Raw genomic sequence first — 19,061 nt, 5'->3', positions numbered from 1 at the left:
CCGCCCCGCCCACCGGGAGGCGGGGCCGTGCGGCCTGGGCTCCGCCCCAGCGCGTCCGCCCCGCCCCGGGCCCCGCCTCCGGCTCGCCTGGGACCGCCGGGCTCCCGGAGCTCGCCGGCTACGCCCGCCTAGGAGCGCCTGGGCGCTTTAAGCAGGGGCGGGCCCGGGGGCGGCAGCCCCGGGCGGTTGCCGCGGGGACGGGGCGGGGACGCGGCCCGAGGGCGGAAGTGAGAAAGTTGTCGGCGTCCCGAGGAAGAGTCGTCTGGACGGATCGGTGCGCGCGACGCGACGATGGGGGGCTCGGGCAGCCGCCTGTCCAAGGAGCTGCTGGCCGAGTACCAGGTGCGCGGGGCGCCGCTCCCGGACGCTCGCGTGCGGGGCTGCACCCGGGAGCGGGCCCCGGGCGTCGGCGGGGCGGCCCGCTGACCCTGTCCGTGGTTTGCCTTCCAGGATTTGACGTTCCTGACGAAGCAGGAGATCCTCCTGTAAGTGCGACCTTGGTTCTTCGAGAAACGCCCCCGATGGGCCCTCAGAGGCCTCCCCGGTGGGAGAGCCCGAATGTCAGGCCAGGAGTCCGTGTCCCGGCTGCCCTCGTCCCCCCAGGCTTTGCCCCCACGGAGCCGCCTCGCAGGCTCCAGGAAGAGCTGGGCGCCCTCTGACCCTGGCCGCCCTGGCTTCTGCACGGCCGAGCTTCTCGTCCCGGGTCCGGCGGGGGCTGCTGTCGCTCCTGGCTGACTGGGTCGCTTGAGCAACCGGAGAAGCCCTGCGGAGGGAGCCGGGCCCCTGCCTCTCCTTCCGGCTGCACTGGACCCGGGCAGTCGCTGTTAGCTTAGGGAGCCCGCACCCCTGCGGGAACGGGTCTCCCGCGCTCCCTCATTTAACCTCCTGGAGGGAGGCCCAGGGCAGGGAAGCGGGTGCAGGGACCCAGGGCGCCCGGCAGCTTCCCGCAGCCCTTGGCAGAGAGAATCCCGGTGGGACCGGGATTGCACAGTTGGTGTGGAGAACGGGTGGAGGGATTTTGGGTTGGCTCCTTTCTCGCTGTTCTTCTGGGCCAAATTCTGGCTCCTTCCTCAATGTCCCCAAGCCTCCAGGATCCGTGTGCTGTGCCCGGCTCGCGCCTGGCTCTCAGAAAGGCCTCAGGAAAGACCCACCCCTTGCACACATGGACTCCCAGCCTGCGGGGACCTGGGACACGTCTCTCCCGGGCTGCGCCTGGCTCCTCACCTGGTGGGTTGGGAGGCCAGCCGCAGGGGCTTCGGGAGGCCGAGTGCTCATAGGCACCCCTTCTGTCCAGAGCCCACAGGCGGTTTTGTGAGCTGCTGCCGCAGGAGCACCGGAGCGTGGAGGAGTCCCTACGCGCACGGGTGTCCTTAGAGCAGATCCTCAGCCTTCCGGAGCTCAAGGTGCATGCCCCCAACCCCCCACCCCTGCCACTGGCCCTGCGACCAGGGGCTCACGGCCCCCCCCCAACTGGCCGTGCGATCAGGTTCGCTGCTCCCACCCCCACCACTGACCGGGAGATCAGGGGCTTGCTGCCCCCCACCACTGGCCATCCGACTGGGGCTCGCTGCCCCCACCACCCCCACCACTGGCCATGCGAACAGGGGCTCACTGCCCCCCCCCCAGTGGCCATGCAACCAGGGGCTTGCTGCCCCCCCCACTGGCCATGCTACCGGGGCTCGCTACCCCCACCACTGGCCGCGGGAACAGGGGCTTGCTGTCCCCCCCTACTGGCCACGTGACCAGGGCTCGCTGCCCCCACCACTGGCTGCGAGATCAGGGGCTCGCTGCCCCCTGCCACTGGCCATGTGACTGGGCCTCACTGTCCCCACCACCCCCACCACTGGCCATGCCACCAGGGGCTCACTGCCCCCACCACTGGCCGTGCGACCAGGGGCTCGCTGTCCCCACCACCCCCGATACTGGTCATGCCACCAGGGGCTCACTGCTGTCCCCACCCTCCATTCTGGTCTTTTTTCTGTTTAGCTCTTAACACGCAGTCAAAGGCTTCACAGAATGATCTGGAACCGGTGCTTTTCACATGGAGGGGTCTAGGGTACCCTCTTGGGGTTCAGTAGGATTTACGCTTTGCGGACAGGAAGAGCAGGCCTGCTGCTAGGAGTCTGGGCCTGTGGAAGGGCCTGGCCGTCACACAGTAATTGTCCAGTGAAATACTTGTGTCCTAACATAACCAGGGAGTGGAGTAAGTGAAGCAAGCCAGGCATAGAAAGACAAACACTGCGCATTCTTGGGAGCCCGAACAACCTATCAGAAGCAGCGAGTGGGCCCTTGGTCACCAGAGACCTGGGAGCAGGGGAGATGTTAGGCTAGGAGCACCTCAGTGCGGCTGGATCGCAGGGGTCACTTCTGGGTGCTGGAGGGCAGCTGCGGTCTACAATCTCTCACGCTGCCTAGCCGGTGGAAGAGTCCGGGAGTCCCCAGTACGCAGAAGTCATGCTTGGAGAGGGACATGTGGGCCACCCCTACCGGATCGTTACACCTGCTCTTGGGTTAAATACCGACTCCCAGGAAGCCATCCCCTGGCTGGGTCAGCGGCCAGCCCAGGCCTCCGCGGCCCTCCGTGCTGGCTCCCAAGTGCTAACTCCTTTTCCCTGCCGAAAGCTGGAGCTCCACGGTGCCCATGCCGGGGCCCCACCCCCTCCCGTGGGCGGGCTGTGCCTGTGGCATTCACTGGGGGCGGGCCTTTCTCGCCTAGGCCAACCCCTTCAAGGAGCGGATCTGCAGGGTCTTCTCCACGTCCCCAACCAGAGACAGCCTGAGCTTCGAGGACTTCCTGGACCTGCTCAGCGTGTTCAGTGACACGGCAACCCCAGACATCAAGTCCCACTACGCCTTCCGCATCTTCGGTAGGGGACCAGGGGCGGCTCCCGTGGGCCCCGTGCTGGCGGAGCCTCGGGCAGCCCCCTGACCGCCTCCTTTCGGCCCCCTGCAGACTTTGACGATGACGGAACCTTGGACAGGGAAGACCTGAGCCGCCTGGTCAACTGCCTCACGGGCGAGGGCGAGGACACGCGGCTCAGCGCTTCCGAAATGAAGCAGCTGATCGACAACGTGAGCTCCCGGGCGGGGGGCGGGCGCAGGGCGCAGGGCGCGGGGGCGGGGGGTGGCCTGCCTGAAGCCAGCCCTCTCCCAGATCTTGGAGGAGTCCGACATCGACCGGGACGGCACCATCAACCTGTCAGAGTTCCAGCACGTCATCTCACGCTCACCAGACTTTGCCAGGTATGACGGGGGTCCCCTGCGGTTGGGAGCCCAAGCTCCCCATCTGCACAGGCGGTGAGAGAGAAGCCTGACTTCTGTGTCAGGGAGGGGGCTGTCTCCCAGACACGACACCCCGGGCCCAGTTCTGGGGGCCAAGGGGAGGTGGGTGGGCTCGGGTTTGGAACCTACCATCCTCTAACCCACCCTTCTCTTGTTCAGCTCCTTCAAGATTGTCCTGTGACAGCAGCCCCAACGTGTCCAAGAACCCGTCCACTGTGGAGCTGCGGCCAAGGGGTACACCTGTGGTGCCAGGGCCGGCCATGCCGGCCCAGCCTGGAGCTGGCACCGTGCCGTCTGGGCCTCGGGCAGGGGAGAGTGCTCCTTGTCAGGGCCTCTCCCCTTCTCACTGCCATCAAGTGCTCTGTTTCTACTCAGCAGTAATAAAGATTTAGAAGTTCTGGCCCCGTGTGCGAGGGTAGCTACACTGGGGTGAGGCGCAGACCCCCGGGCGCCTTCAGTCTCACCAGGGATCTGTAACCTCGGAAGCAGGGGCAGTGGGAAGTCCAACTGGACCGCACCCCCATCCCCACTGCGATTGAGCGGGGGTTGTGAGTCTGAGGAGGTAGCACAAGGGATTGGTATCCTGATGGCAGGGCTGGCAACATGAATTTCTGCAGCATTAGAATTAGTGGGCATTGTGGCCCAGTGGCTTAAGCCACTGCTTGGAACCTCCACGTCCCACGTCGGCCTGCTGGTTCATGTCCCGGCTCCTCTGCTTCTAACCCAACTTCCCGGTAATGCAGTGCTCGGACCCCTGCCGCCCAGGGGGAGACCCGGATGGAGTCCCAGGCTCCTGGCCTCCGCCTGGCTTGGCTTTAGCTGTTGTGGGCATTTGGAGCTTGAACCTGTGGATGGGAGATACCTCTCTCTCTGTCACTCTGCCTTTCAAGTAGGTGACAATAAGTAAGTAAACATTAGGGAAAAGACTTAAAGAGCTGTACACCAAAAGGTCAGCTCTATCACATGACTGAAACATTACAAAAGGCCTCCGTCGCAGCTCTTGTGTCCCACCCCGCCAAACTGAACTGGGGATGCAAAGCGTGGGGGCCGAGCTCCCCTCCTGAGACCCAGGCTCCCTAACCATCCCCTCTGAGCTCCTGACGACCCCATTCCCGTGATTGGAACCAGGCCAGCTTCCGAGAGCACCAGTCCTTTCGGAGGAGAGGTCAGGATTAAACAGTAGTCCAGGGGCTGCCGCCTGCAGCACCCGCATCCCATATGGGCGCCGGTTCAACTCCCAGCTGCTCCTCTTCTGATCCAGCTCTCTGCTGTGGCCTGAGAAAGCAGTAGAAGATGGCCCAAGTGCTTGGGCCCCTGCACCTGCGTGGGAGACTCAGAGGAAGCTCCTGGCTTCGCATCGGCTCAGCCATTGTGGCCATTTCAAGAGTGAACCAGCAGATGGAAGACCTCTCTCTCAGCCTCTGCCTCTAATTCTGCCTTTCAAATAAATCAATCTTAAAAAAAAATGTAAAGTGCATTTATTAAAAACATACAAAACAAAAGTCTCCTAAAGCCCAGGCCCCTGTGCTTGGCTGGGCAGTGTCGATGTCCCTTAGAGTGGAGGGGTGGGTGAGGGGCGGCCTGGGGCGACGTTGCAAGGAGCTTCCTAGCTTCGATCTGAGTAAAGTTCCCGGCTGGGAGGCTGAGCGCTCTCCCGGGATCCACAGAAAGGCGGTGTAGCCGAGGCTGCCCTCTTGAGTGGTCGCAGCCTGATGCAGGCTGGAAAGGTCCAGAGGCGGGGGCTGAGCCACGGCCGGGGGAGGGCTGTGGAGCCGGTCCAGCCCTGATCCCTGAGCGGGGACGCTGGCAGCCATGGTGACGTCCTCGGCTGGCTGGCAGAGCAGGCCCGGACTCTGCGGTGGGAAGGCAGCCTGTGGCAGTAGGATAAGGCGAGGGGTCACCAACTCAGTCCCAAATGGCCACTCGGAAGGAGTCCCAGTGGCCCCTGCTGTGTGCATGGCCTTCCATGTCTCTCCGATTTCACATTTTCAATTATTTCTTAAAGGGCTCAGTTTACACCAGGAGCACTGTTCTGCCACCTGGGCAGCCCCCTCTGCAGCTGGACGCCCTGGGCTTCTCCACCTGGCTGGAGGCCGGCAACCAGCTGGCTCCCAGGCTCCCGCTGGCTGGGCACACGGGCGTGCTCCAGGCAGGCTGTGGGCTCGGGCGGCCCCCCGAAGCCAGGGTGGCCTCCTCTGACAATCGGCTCTCACACCACGGAGTCCCGGATCTCGGAGCCCAGGCGGACGCGGGGCCGGGGGCACACGGGAGACACCTCCACGAAGCTGTCCTGGACACTGAGCGGCCTCTTCTCGGACTCCGTGAAGACTCGGGGCCCTGGGGAACTGTCGGACAGGGCCTGGTAGCCTCGGTGGTCGAGGGGGGTGCTGGGCGGGCCGACACCGTTAAGCGGCCGGGTCTCGGGCGGCAGGGCCACGGGGCGGGCTTTGGGGTGCACGCTGGCGCACTCGCCCTGCTTCAGGAAGACCTTCATGCCGTCGCGGTGCCGGTAGAGGAAGAACAGGACAAGCAGCACCACCGCGAGCCCGAAGAGCGTGCACATCACCAGGAACTCGTTCCAGTAGGACCTGTCGGAGCCCCAGCTGGCCTTACCGGCCGCCGGCGCGCTCACACGTGAAGTGTTGATCACGACCGGCACGCTGCCGCCCCGCTCCGTCTGCTCCGCGGCCCCATCTTCCACCACCTCTGGGCAGTAGCTGGCCACCAGCTGCCGGAAGCCCCCCTCCACTGCCCAGCACTCGAAGCGCCCCAGCCCCTGCTGGCCGCCCACCAGCAGCAGGTCCCCCGTGGGCAGCACGCGGCAGGAGGCCGAGGAGTTGACGGGGGCGCTGTTGTGCAGCCAGAGCCGGGTGGCCAGGTTGGACAGGAGCGGGCAGGCCAAGGTGTTCACGGTGTTGGGCTGGAACTGGACCTGCTCACAGGGCTTCTTGCCTGCAGGCAGAAGAGGTACCCAGGGCTGTCTGTGGTGCCACGGAGGCAGCTCCAGGACTCCCGGGACCGCGTGAGTCTCCCTTCCCCAGGGCCCTGCTTGCAGGGAAAGGCCCAGCAGCCACTGGGCCCGGCCCGGCCTCTCTCGTCCACCTCTGAGGGGCACCTTACCTGTTGGTATGGGAGACAAGGGGCTGGCCGAGGAGGTGTCGCAGAGGTCCTTGGCGTTGGCCCCCTCGACATCCTGGATCCATGGCCTGAGGACAGGAGAGGCTGGGCTAAGCCAGGAAGCCCCGGGAGCCCCTGCTCTCCACCCACAGCGCACGGGCCCAGGCCTGCAGCAGCCGTGAGTAACTTCCCTGAGCTGACCCCCGCCCCCACAGCCTCTGCTCAGCCTCTCTGCTGTCACACCGCCAACAGCAGCCACTGCTGGACTTCCCATTACAGGAGCAGCCAGTGCCCTCAGGAAGCGTGGCGGGCCGGCTACGCCTGCGTGGACAGAAAGGTCTTGTATTTAGTATTGCTTTGTTTCATGAAAAAATATGGGGTTAATCCTCTGCCTGCAGCGCCGGCATTCCATACGGGGCCCCTACACCTGACTAGGAGACCTGGAGGAGGCTCCTGGCTCCTGGCTTTGGATTGGCGCAGCTCCGGCCCTTGCGGCCATTTGGGGGGTAAACCAGAGGAAGGAAGACCTTTCTTTCTGTCTCTCCCTCTCACTGTCTGTAACTCTACCTCTCAAATAAATAAATAAAATCTTAAAAAAATTAGGGTTAGGGGAGGGGAACATTTAGCCTGGTAGTGCAGATGCCCATGACCCGTTACCAGGTGCCCGGGGTCAACACCCAGCTCTGGCTCCCAATGCCAGCTTTCTGCTGATGCAAACCCTGAGGAGCAGCAGTGCCGGCCCAGCTGGGTTCTGGGCGTCGGCGGGAGACGCCTTAATGGAGCTCCAGGCTCTGGGCTCCACCCCAGCGACTGTGGCCGCTACAGACGGCAGCTGTCTGGATCTGGCTCTCATACAGCTAAGTAAAATCACATCAATCGTGTGTTTTCAAAACAGTATGTTTTGTTTAAAAGTAATTCTTGATGTATGTAAAAAAAAAAAAAAAAGGACAAGAAACTCAACCAAAATCAGTAAAAAAATTACAACAAATGGGACAGATCCCATTTTTATCTAAAAGACATGGACTTCTGTGTTTGTTTCCCACGGGTACAGAAAAAACCCGGGAAGCCGCGCCGCACGGTGGCTCCAGGTGGCAGAGCGGGGATGACTGTGGCTTGTGCTCACCCCTGCCTGCTAAGTGAGCATTTTGTACTCTAAGTGGGTTTGCATGGCTCTGCAGAGGGGCTGTTCCGGGGCCCTTGCTGCCACTGAAACATAGTCCCCAGCCAGGTCCCATCCGGCGGCCTCTGTGCCGCGTGGCCCCTCACAGCGGGCCACTTACGGGAGGTGAGGCAGAGCCGACTGGCTGGAAAGCGGGCAGGGAGCCGACAGGAGTGAAGCCGAGGCTGAGGCCCGGTGCGCGGGGACAGGTGGGCGCGCGGCGGGGCCGGGGGGCTCTCACCTGGAGGCCAGCTCAGGCTGGTAGAGGCTGATGTGGCGGCAGGCGGAGCCGTCCCAGGCGCAGTAGGGGTCGCGGGCGAGGAGGCAGTCCCCGCAGCTCTGGTACAGGCTGCAGTTGGCCACCGGCACCTGGACCACGCCCAAGTACGAGGCCGCGTACAGCAGTCCCTGCGCGGCCACAGATAGGGTGAGAGGTGGGCATGGGCACCGGAGCCATCATCCAGGCCACCCCCAACCCCCCACCCTCCCCCGTGCCATGGCCGGGACCGCGTGGTGATGGTGCAGAGACCCCCTGGCCGCTCACCCTGTGGGTGTCCAGGAGCAGGTTCTGGACGGGCTGTCCCGGCTGGAAGACCTGCAGCTCCTCAATGATGTGCACCTGCGAGCCCACCTTCACTGCCTTGTGCAGCCGCCCGTCACCTGCCGAGGGACAAGAGTCAGGCCCAGAGGAGAGGCCACGGCCTGTGACATCCCCTGCCCGTCACCTGCCGCGGGACAAGAGTCAGGCCCAGAGGAGAGGCCATCACTGTGACTCCCCCGCTCCCCAGCTGGCTGCAGGCACTCACCGGTACCCAGGAACAGGACGTCATAGGTGCGGTTCAGGCCAGAGACGCGGTGGACGGCCACGCGCTGGTAGCGGGCCTGAGGCTGCAGCAGCAGCAGCTGGCTGCGGACCTTGCTGTCCATCAGGAAGTGGTCCTTGAGGAAGTTGAGCACGCGGTCGGGGAGCTGCAGGGACGAGTTGATCTTCCTCTCCCGGGCACTGTTGGTGATGCACTGTGGCGGGAGAGGGCGGCGTGAGGCAGCAGACAGCACACGGCCCGCTCCCCTGCGGCCATGGACATGTCCTGCGGTCACGGCAGGGAGCCAGCACCAGTCTGAAGGTCCAAGGTCCAGGCCAGGGCGCTGGGAAGCCAAGAGCCAGGAGGGTGTCCCGGCTGGGCCTCCTCCCTGCCCAGTGCTCAGCCTCACACGCATAAAGGCTTCCAGACCCCTGCCCCCTATCTGCCCCCACCACCCCTCACCAGCCCCCAGGACGCCCTGGCCGTGCACAGTGTCCTAGTGCAGCTGGCCAGCTCCTGTGCCCGCTGAGGTTTCTCTGTTCGGGACTTAAAACACAGAGTGGCCCTCGCCCAACATGGCACACAGCTCGACAGCTCCACTGGGCCTGTCCTGAGGTCTGCTGCCCCTCTGCCGGAGCCGCCGGTCGTGCTGGCCAACACTCCCCCTCGTGGCTGTGCCCACCCCTGCTCTCCTTTCCCTCTGGCTGGTCCCTGGGATCCCTCCCTGCGCCCACATCTGCATCCAGCGTCTGCTTCCGGGGAGCCTGTATGGCGAAAACACTAGCAAGGCCCCACACCTGCTCACCAGGCCGCCTAACTAACTAATGAGGAGCCCCCAGCTGAGCGGGAGAGGGGACCGAGGGGAGGGACGACCCCGACAGTGTCCAGCTGCCCCGGCCCTGGGTGTGGGGAACCCGCACGCACCGCTCCAGGCCGGGGGGAGGGCACCGGGTGGGTCACGGTGTACCACTGCTGCGTCTCCCGGTTCACCTCCTTGTAGAGGCCGTTGAAGGCGTGCTGCACGTCGTCCATGGTGAACACACAGATAGCCGAGCCCTCCGAGGCGCCCCTGTGCCTGAAGGAAGCAGCCGATTAACCCCGGAGCCCGGCCCCAGCCCCCTCCCCAGGAAGTCCCGGGGACTTACCACTGGGAGGTGAAGACCCCGTAGAAGAGGGTCTCAGGCCAGGCCTCGGGGCTGGGGCTCAGCGTGAAGACGTCCTGCAGCACGTTGAAGGGGAAGCCGTCCTCGGGCCGCGAGCACAGCAGCTGGGCCTTCAGGAAGGACGTCCAGCGCTGCTGCAGCACCCGCTCGCCGCCCTCATCGCCCTGCATGGGGAAGGAGGATGGCCCGGGGCTGTGGGCTGCAGGCCTGGGCTGCCCTGCTGCCCCAGCCCGCAAGTGCAGCGCCAGCAGAAGCCTGCACACCGACGCGGGCCTCGGAGAAACCAGGGCGCGGGGCACCTGTCTAAACCCTGCGTGTCTGTGACCGCCGAGCACACGGGAGCCAGAGCGCCCCAGAGTGGCAGTGCGCGCACACGCGTGCACACACACACATAGCCCCCGCCCACACATGCACATAGCCACACAAGCCTCCAAAGCCATACACACACACACACACACACACACACAAAGCCTCCAAAGCCATACACACACACACACACACACAACCACATGCGTGCCAGCACCCCGAGACACCCACGGTGCCAGGTCGGGGGTTATGACACCAGTGGTTTGCATGCGGCCAATGCAGATCACATTTCTAAGCTTTCTGTGGATTCATGAGTTAACCTGCTGAGGCTTGTGTGGTTACTATTCCCGTTTAACAGACAAGAGCCTGCTCAAGCCAGAGGCTGAGGGACTTCATGAGATCCTAAGAGCAGCAGGGGCTCACCCGAGGCAGCCGCCTGCAGAATCTCCCACTCTCTCTGTGCCTCTCCTATGTGTGCATGCATGCATTTCTATCTGAAAGGCACAGCAACAGAGAAACAGAGAGAGAAAGACAGAGACAGAGAGAGAGAGAGTCTTCCACCTGCAGGTTCACTCTCCAAATGACCAAAACAGCAGGGGCTGGGCCATGCAGAAGCCAGGAGCCCAGAACTCCTTCCAGGTCTCCCATGTGGGTGGCAGGGAGCTAGGCACCTGAGGCATCACGGGTCGCCTCCTGGGGCATGCACGAGCAGGAAGCTGGAACCCGGAGCGAAGCTGGAACTGTGGTAAGGCACGGGGGCACCTTAACTGCCGTGCCGAATGCCCGCCCCCCAGAACCTCCTAAGCAGGATGCACACCCCTTCTTCACTTAGTAGCTGATCTGCGCGTATACTTCTATTTTCACACTTTTTAAAGAAAACAGTGAGAGAGATTTCAGTTGGAAAGGAAGGAGAGGAAGGCCACTGGCCAAGCTGTCCCCTTGCAGGAGGGCGGAGGCCGCAGGCGCGGGCGGCCCTGCGGCTGGCCCAGCCCCTCACCTTGCAGATGCGAGCGATGCGGGACACGATGGTGTTCTCGATGAACTCAAACTTCTGGCCGGTCTCGCTGAAGAAGAAGTAGATCTTGTCGTCGTCCCCCTGCGGGCTGCCCAGGCTCTCGGGAATGAAGGCTGAGGCCACAAAGGCTGGGTCTGTGGGAGGGGGTGTGAGGCGCGTGCAGTCAGCCGGGAAGGAGCCCCGAGACGGGGCCACTGCGCCGCCCGCCCGGCACCCTGCGAGTCCCCACCTTGCAGCCAGTTGAGGGAGCTCTCTGTCTTGGTGGGGCGGTGGCTTTGGCTCCGGGAGATGGCCGGGTCGTTCCCTTGGAAGCTGCTGACTGTTCCAGTGTACAGCTCACCATCTGCCAAGAAAACATTCCCATGGGAACGGCCCCTTCTTCCGGCTCGGAGTATCCCTGGCACTGCCCATCACAGAAGGAAGCTGGAACTCGGAAAAGCCAAACCCGAGCACAGCCCGCGGTGGCTCTGGCCCTGGCAGTCTGTGTGGCATGGACTCAACAGCCCTCCAGCCCTGTGCACCTGCTGCCCCCCAGGAGCCTGCCCTGCCCCCAACACTCACCAACCACCAGGGCTGTGGACTTGAAGTTGGGGTCAAAGGGACAGCGGCCCTTGCCATCTTCCAGAAGAACGTTCCCGGCTTGGTCCCGCGCCAGAGTGAAATTCCTCACGTTCTGCAGGGGACAGACGGGGTGGGGGGCTCAGGGTGAGCCGAGGAAGGGAGGGGGTGCCAGAGCAGGCAGCTCTGCGGCAGGTGTCAGGGCTGTCCCCACGCTGGGCCCCCAGGGCACTGCCCGGCTGTCTCCTGGTCCTGGTGAGCAGAAGGGGTAAGCACCCTGTGCAGGGAGCAGACGAGGCTCGCAAAGCAGTGTGAACCAGGACAGCAAAAGGATTCAAGCCCAAGTGTCCGACCCCAAGGCTGGGGCCTGCTAGGGTGCGGGAGGCAGGGGTTCCGGGGGGGCACGTGTGTGCTATGAGTGGGGGCACGGTCGAGAACGACACGCAGTGATGGATCCACCTGCCACCCTGACCCCCTCATCATCCCATCGTGTGCGTGGTTAAACGGCACCCTGGGGTGGGTGCTGCGGCACAGCGGGCTAAGCCACTGTTGCCTACATCCCATATCGCAGGGCCTGGCTGGAGAACCGGCTACTCTGCTTTCAGTCCTGGGAGGCAGTGGACGGTGGCTCAAGGCTTGGGCCCCTGCCACCCACACGGGAGATCTGGATGGAGTCCCTGGCTGTTGCAGGCATTAAACTAGCAGATGGATGATCTCTCTCTCTGCCTTTCAAGAGGAAAGGAGGGAGGAAGAGAGAGAGAGAGAGAGAGAGAGAGAGAGAGAGAGAGAATAAAAAAATAGCACAAGGCCAGCGGAAATGGTTAAGCCTCAGCCTGCAGAGCGGGCATCCCATATGGGCACCAGTTCAAGTCCCAGCTGCTCCACTTCCTATCCTGCTCCCTGCTGGTGGCCTGGGAAAGCAGCAGAAGGTGGTCCACATGCTTGGTTCCCTGAACCCGTGTGGGAGACTGGGAAGAAGCTGCCAGTTCTTGGCTTTGGCCTGGCCTAGGCCCGCCGCTGCAGACATTTAGGAAGTGAACCAGTGGATGGAAGACTTCTCTCTGTCTCTCCCCCTACCCTGTAACTCTGCATTTCAAATAAATGGACCTGGGCTACTGGGGCTGGGCACCACCTTGGGAGCCTCAGGTCCCCCTGCTACTGCCCCCACGCCCACCCCGCCATACCCCACCTGGTGTTAGGGAACAGCTCCCTGGGGCAGGAGGAGGGGTGGGCCCAGGCCTGAGGGGCACTCACGATGTAGGTGCACAGGGGGCTGAAGGCGGCCGTGCCGCAGGCGAACAGGTGGCTGCTGTTGAGTGGCAGGAGGATCTTGACATAGTTTTGGCAGTCACGCTGGAGGGAGGGGTGAGGTATTCAGGGTCAGGCTCCAGCCCAGGCCAACCACCAGGGGGCGCTGCCCAGCCCTCTCCACCAGCTCCCAGCCAGGCCGTGGTCTGGGAACCAGAGGCCCCAGGAAGGCCACAGAGCATTGGCAGGGCCTGGTCAGCCAGGGGGACACATGCAGGTCTGCCTTCCATGGGGCGGCAGAATCCTGCTCCTCTGGCTGAGGGTCCTCTTCAGAGGCCCTGTGAAAACCCCCAGCTTCCCTCCAACACCCTGGTGCGGAAGGCCCTGGGCCAGGAGCTGGAGCCCCACGGTCTTGTCCCACCCTGTCCCACGCAGCTCCAGGCTTGGAGCTGACTGGGCCTCCTACCACCCCTAATACAACCCCTCTGCAGGCTGCCCCACCTGTCCAGGAGCTAAGGCCCCACACTCTACAGGCTGGCTGCTCCAACGGCAGCCACGGTCATCTCCCGCCCTGCTCCGGCCTCCCTCAAAGCCCCTGCCCACTGAGGCCTCTCTGCCACGTGACCTTTGAACCCAGGGCGGCCGCACCACTGCTCAGCCCTGCGCGGGTTCCCCAGCATCTCTCAAGGTTTAGGCCAGAGTGCCGCTCCTCCCCCAGGTCCACCCAGTCCACTCCCTCACCTAACCTGGGCTCTGGTGGCCCTTTGGTGATGATATAACCTGGTTGCCCTCGAAACAGATTTCTCTCTCTCTCTCACACACACACACACACACACACACACCCGCAGGTGCATCCCCAGTGCGTGCAGGCACACGAGCACAGACCAAGTGCCTGGTAAGAGTCTGTTGGCATGGGAACGGTGAGTCGTCGGGTTTGGTCCAAACCAAACCGGCACCTGTCGAACCTGCACAGCCCCGACCCCACCCAATCCCTGCTCAGGCTGGAAGCTGACACTGGGTGCCTTCTGCCTCTGGCCCACCCGAGGCTCACAGCAAGCCCAGGGGGACAGGCGCCAGCAGCCCCATCTCACAGGGGGCCCAGCAGGGCTCAGACAGATGAATCTTCCCGTCCAAGGTCATGGAGACAATACACCCAGGGCTGGGTGCAAACCCAGGCGTGGCCCTCGGGCAGAGGCCTGCCCCCTTGCACCAGGCCTGGCTGTAGCCGCTCCCACCTCCGCCCAGGCCGCCTCCAGGTGCCGGCTCACCTGTGGGTCCTTGCCCTTGAAGCTGCACTGCTGCTTCCTCTCCGCATCTGCCCTCCACGGCAGCTGGGGACAGACGGGGAGGTCAGGGGCACGCGGAATGGACGATGTGCCGAGTCTCCCCTCTCCCTTCAGCGTCCTCCTCGGACCCAGAAGGCCACGCTTCCGGGCCATCCTCCCTCCGCCCAGCCGGGCCAGCCCCAGGCCACCCCTCTCACCTGCTGGTACTCCCCGCCGGGCAGGAAGCTGAGGCTGCTACTGAGGGCAAAGAGGGCCTCCCGGGCCCCCACGTACAGGGTCCTCCCGTCCTGGCTCAGCAGAAGGGCCGTGTAGTTGGACACGTCCTCAGCTTCAAATCGGAGCACCGGCCGCTTTTCCGAGCCTGGGGAGGGAGGAAGACGGCCGTCACCTGGGCGGGCCCCTCGCACCAACCTCCAGGAGGGGCCAGCTTGACAGAAGGTAGGTAGGCAGAGGGCGCCCTATTCCTCCAGACATTCCAGAACATTCCGTGGGAACCAACCGCAGACCCCGGATGGGCAGCCGTTTGCAGTCGTGAGCAACCACAAACAACAGCAGTCCATCCGTGGGGCGCCGGGTGAGAACCAGTGCCGATGCCGCTTCCCGGGGATGCTACGGAGCTGGTGAGTCGCGTCGAACATCCCAGAGGAACAGGCAAAGCCAGACGAGAAAAGCCTGAAAACGTAAAAAGTCGTGGTTTCTGAGCACACGATGGGATCCACGAAAGGAAAACCCACGGAGCCCTCTCCCTGCGGGGGGATCAGACCGGGACAGAAGAAAAGCAAACACAGCCCGCGCTGGCCCCGCGGCGACCGGGCCCCGTCACTCACAGAAGACTTCTGGAATGTCCCAGCCTCAACCGTGGACACGGGGACCCATGACAGAAACCCAGGGCGCCCGGTGGTGGGCAGGGGTGTCACTGCACAGAGTGGAGACCGGCACCCTTGGGCAAAGGCCCACCCACCGGAGGCTAAGGTGTACTATTTTTTTTAAATAATTATTTATTTATTTGAAAGAGTTACAGAGACAGGTAGAGCCAGAGAGAGAGAGAGAGATCTTCCATTCCGCTGTTTCATTCCCCAAATGATGGCAACGGCCAGAGCTAGGCTGATCTGAAGCCAGGAGCCAGGAGCTTCTTCCGGGTCTCCCACGCGGGTGCAGGGGCCCAAGCACTTGGGCCATCTTCTACATAGCAGATTGCTAGATTGGAAGAGGAGCAGCCAGGACTTGAACCGGCACACATATGGGATGCCAGCGCTTCAGGCCAGGGCTTTAACCCGCTGTGCCACAGCGCCAGCCCCAAGGTGTACTATTTAACACCGTTTAAAACTGCAAAGGTGGGGCCCATGCTGTAGTAGCTTAAGCCTCCGCCTGTGGTGCTGGCATCCCATACGGACGCCGGTTCCAACCCAGCTCTCTGCTGTGGCCTGGGAATGCAGTAGAAGATGGCCCACGTCCCTGGACCCCTGCACCTGCGTGGGAGACCTGGAGGAAGCTCCTGGCCCCTGGCTTCTGATTGGCGCAGCTCTGGCCGTTGTGGCCAACTGGGGAGTGAACCATCGGATGGAAGACCTCTCTGCCTCTGCTCTCTCTGTGTAACTCTAACTTTCAAATAAATAAATCTTTAAGAAAAAGAAACCGTCCCACCCACCTACCCACCAGGGGCCTGGTTATGCCTTGAAAAAGACTAATGGGATTGGAGAGAAATTATTTTAAAAATTCTAAGCAGCTAAGAGCAGGAAGAAAAAAAACAAGCCAGAAGCAGCCCCCACCGAGCAGCCCCAGGCCTGTCCTTAGTGACCCGTAAGTGACCAGTGGGTCATGGCCAAGCAAACACAGCCGCGGGCAGCAGAGGAAGAAGGGCAATGAGCCGGCAAGATGGCCGTGCACACAGCGTCAGCCCCGACGTCCTAGGTACCCTCAAAGGGCAAGGGGACACACAGAAGAGAGAGCAGTGAGATACGCACATGAGAATCAGGAGGAGAGAGAGCCGAGGACGACGTCGGAACCAGGAAGGAGAGGAAGCAGGCCACGAGGGCTCCGCACAGATCCCAGGGCTGGCCTGCACGTGGCTGAGCCTCCTGGTGGGCAGAGGGCAGAGGAGGACGGAGCCCAGGCCTCTCCTCGGAACCTCTCCTGGTAAGGGCAGAAGGCACCCCCATGGGCCAGCACAGGACTTTGTCAGGGATGTGTGTGGCGCTGTGGAGTGGTGGGTAAAGCCGCCCTCTGACCCGGCAGCCCACAGGGGCACCGGTTTCTGTCCCGGCTGCTCCACTTCTGATGCAGCTCCCGGCTGATGTATCTGGGGAAAGCAGCAGAAGATGGCCCAAGTGCTTGGGCCTGGCTTGGGCCTGGCCCAGTCTTGGCTGTTGCAGCCATCTGGGGAGCGAACCAGCAGATGGTAGGATCTCTCTCTCTCTCTTTCTGTAACTTTTTCAAATAAATAAATCAATCAATCTTCCAAAAAAAAAAAAAAAAGTGAGGCTCGCCTAAGCGTTCCATAGGAAATCCTGCCCACAGACACTGGTCCTGAAGCCACGTGGGGCACTGTGGTTAAAGACCTCGCTGTGAAACAGCAAGGGCCTCTCTTTTCTAAAATTTATTTTATTTATTTGAAAGGCAGAGTTACACAGAAAGAGAGAGATCTTCCATTGAGTGGTCACTCCCTAAATGCCCTCACAGCCAGGGCTGGGCCAGGAGCCAGGAGCTTCTTCTGGGTCTCCCACGTGGTTGCAGGGGCCCAGGCACTTGGGCCATCTTCTGCTGCTTTCCCAGGCGCATTAGCAGGGAGATGGTTTGGAAGTGGAACAGCCGGGACTCGAACCAGTGCCCACATGAGATGCCAGCACTGCAGGCCTCTCTTTCAACTACTGAGCCCAGAATCACTCTAGGCGCTGGGGCTCCGGCCTTGGCTTCCCGAGCCCTCACCACTTCCCATCAGCTCTGAGCACCGGGAGGCTGAGGCCAAGTTCCAGCACCGACACCCCTCCCCTGCTGCTCCCGGCATGCGGCGGCCCAGCACCCAAGCACAGCGCCTGAACCTACACTGTCAGCTGATGAGCCCTTCGGAGTGAGCGGCCTGACTCGGGCTCTGCTCCCAGGTGCTCCCGCTGGAGAGACCCATCTCTTATTCCCCGTCTGCGAGTGAGCTCATCAAAGCTCACTAGGGGGCAGTTTTGGGGCCTAGCAGTCAGGGTGCTCTGGGACACTAACAATCCACATCACCATGCCAGGGTTCAAGCCCCGGCTCTGCTCCTGGTGCCAGCTCCCTGCCAATGTGCACCCTTGGAGGCAGCCGTGATGACTCAAGTACTTGGGTCCCTGCCGCCGCTGTGGGAGACCTGGGTGGAGCTCTTGGGTCCTGACTTCTGTCTGGCCGACTCAGAAGTTGTGGGCACCCAGCTGTGGGCGTCTGGGGAATAAACCAGTGAATGGGAGATCTTACTGGTTTGAGTCCCAGCTGCTCCACTTCCGATCCAGCTCTCTGCTACGGCCTGGGAGAGCAGTAGAAGATGGCCCAAGTGCTTGGGCCCCTGCACCCATGTGGAGACTTGGAAGAAGCTCCAGGCTCCTGGCTTTGGACTGACCCAGCTGCGGCCATTTGGGGAGTGAAGCAGCAGAAGGAAGATCTCCTCTCTCTGCCTCTCCCTCTCTGTGTCTGTAATTCTACGTCTCAAATAAATAACTAAACTATTTCAAAAAATAGTTATTTAAAACCAAAAAGCAACTCAGAGAACTTAAGCAATTTATGCAAAGCCTCACAGCAGAAAAGGAGCTCGCGTGGGGGCAGCCCAGGAGGCCCCCTTCCCAAACCCCATGTCGCTCCCCAGAGCTCAGAGGGTGGGGGTGGGGGATGAAGTCACCTGGAACAGGTAACCTCTGACCCTGGGCCCGCCCCCAGAACCTGAGCCTCCAGTGTGGCTTCCGGGGGTTCCAAGACAGGCGACTGACCCTCTGCGTGGCATCGGGGAGGCCCTGCTGCAGAGGCACCACAGGGACATGCGCACAGGTCCCAAAGCAGCGTGAGCCCAGGGTCGGCCCAGCGCTTATCTGCCTGCACAGGAGGGGCACTTCTACCTGGGCGGGCCCCGAGTGTCTGTGCGGGAGGCCGCCCTTGGCCTCTGCCCAGACACAGCAATGCCAGCAGTCGGAGATAAGGCCTGGGTGGCAGGCCTGGGAGAGGGTGTGGAAGCCAGCACAGCCGGGCGCCTGTCGGGCCCTGGTTGGCCTACTGCTACAGCCGAGGTGGGATCCACTGCGGGATGCGGCGAAGGCACAGACGCGGGACGTGCCTTGCAGAAGTAGGTGCAGGGCCCCCCCCACCAGGCAGTCCTACTTTGTCGGAGGGGAGGAGAGGTTCCCCTCCACGCTTGCCCATCCCTCTGCCCTGAGGCTCAGGTTCAAAGCCATGGTCTACCAAGGGCCTTGGTCCCCAGGACCCCCTGGGGACCTGTGGACTTCACTGGGACTGGTCAGTGGGGCTGGCTTCCCCACCTGCGAGTCCCAACAAGACAGAGGTGAGGAAAGCAGCCACCCTCCAGCTGTGTGCCACAGCCCACGCCACTTGGCCTCTCACAGCCTCGCTTTCCTTATCTGTAGAGTGGGGACAATCATAGCGCTTCGCCTCACAGGTGGTTAGGAGAAACGAGACTGCGCACGTAAACAACACAACACATAATAACCTGCAGTTAGAGGGTGCCTGCCTCGAGCACCAGCGCACACGTCCTCCCCACGCTGGCACGGGGGCTGGCGCGTGACCAACCCCCAAGTGCCTCAGAAACAAAATCCAAAAGCCCTGCAGGAAAATCCAGCCCGGCGAGAGCCGCCACACCGGCAGGGCCGCCTGGAGAGCCTGGCTCTTTCCCTGTGGGGTTGAACGCCTTGGCCTGGGCGCCGGGAACCCAGGTCTGCCCAGGCCCCGGCTCAGACGAGCGGATATGTGTGCTGCGGGCTGGGTGTTGTGTCTCGGTGCCCAGGGGCCTGGGGTCACCTCCGGGGTGACCACACAGACATCTGTGCACTGCCCTGCCTGAGCTTGCCCGTGCCCGTGCCCATGCGTGCGTGTGTGCGCAAGTGTGTGCACTGTTCCGCAGGGCTTGTCTGTGCCTGTGCCCCGTTCCCAGGCAC

General features: G+C 62.7%; 2 protein-coding genes across 5 annotated transcripts in view; one reads left to right on the top strand and one right to left on the bottom strand.

Annotated features, from left to right (window-relative positions):
• Positions 1-74: 74 nt before the first annotated feature.
• On the top strand, positions 75-3,682 carry CIB1 (calcium and integrin binding 1). Its single transcript, XM_008275332.3, has 7 exons — positions 75-342; positions 451-485; positions 1,295-1,403; positions 2,717-2,867; positions 2,954-3,072; positions 3,155-3,243; positions 3,442-3,682. Exons 1-7 carry the CDS (start codon positions 292-294, stop codon positions 3,461-3,463), a joined length of 576 nt encoding a protein of 191 aa, XP_008273554.1. The 5' UTR covers positions 75-291; the 3' UTR covers positions 3,464-3,682.
• Positions 3,683-4,743: 1,061 nt separating this feature from the next.
• The window catches only part of SEMA4B (semaphorin 4B), a 32,422-nt gene continuing 18,104 nt past the window's right edge, over positions 4,744-19,061 (bottom strand). For 2 of the 4 annotated variants that reach the window (XM_002721507.5, XM_070054550.1), the window contains exons 3-15: positions 14,135-14,298; positions 13,920-13,982; positions 12,658-12,756; positions 11,407-11,518; positions 11,075-11,188; positions 10,828-10,979; positions 9,507-9,688; positions 9,286-9,436; positions 8,365-8,575; positions 8,103-8,218; positions 7,800-7,966; positions 6,403-6,488; positions 4,744-6,234 (exon numbers count right to left, since the gene is read on the bottom strand). In XM_002721507.5, the coding sequence (XP_002721553.3) occupies positions 5,492-6,234; positions 6,403-6,488; positions 7,800-7,966; positions 8,103-8,218; positions 8,365-8,575; positions 9,286-9,436; positions 9,507-9,688; positions 10,828-10,979; positions 11,075-11,188; positions 11,407-11,518; positions 12,658-12,756; positions 13,920-13,982; positions 14,135-14,298 (2,360 nt within the window). In that variant the 3' untranslated portion in view covers positions 4,744-5,491. Of the gene's footprint in view, positions 6,235-6,402; positions 6,489-7,799; positions 7,967-8,102; positions 8,219-8,364; positions 8,576-9,285; positions 9,437-9,506; positions 9,689-10,827; positions 10,980-11,074; positions 11,189-11,406; positions 11,519-12,657; positions 12,757-13,919; positions 13,983-14,134; positions 14,299-14,436; positions 14,610-15,901; positions 16,032-19,061 lie in introns of those variants that run through there. The other 2 variants (XM_070054549.1, XM_051834303.2) reach the window with 2 other exon arrangements.

Source organism: Oryctolagus cuniculus, chromosome 12, assembly GCF_964237555.1.
Source record: "Oryctolagus cuniculus chromosome 12, mOryCun1.1, whole genome shotgun sequence".
NCBI lineage: Eukaryota > Metazoa > Chordata > Mammalia > Lagomorpha > Leporidae > Oryctolagus > Oryctolagus cuniculus.
The sequence above is the reverse complement of the archived record's forward strand: the minus strand, read 5'-3'. Positions and strand labels throughout refer to the sequence as shown.

Coding starts and splice junctions, on each gene's coding strand:
- CIB1 (XM_008275332.3), top strand. CDS start 292: ATGGGGGGCTCGGGCAGCCGCCTGTCCAAGGAGCTGCTGGCCGAGTAC. Junction 486..1,294: donor ACGAAGCAGGAGATCCTCCT/GTAAGTGCGACC, acceptor CCTTCTGTCCAG/AGCCCACAGGCGGTTTTGTG. Junction 3,244..3,441: donor CGCTCACCAGACTTTGCCAG/GTATGACGGGGG, acceptor TCTCTTGTTCAG/CTCCTTCAAGATTGTCCTGT.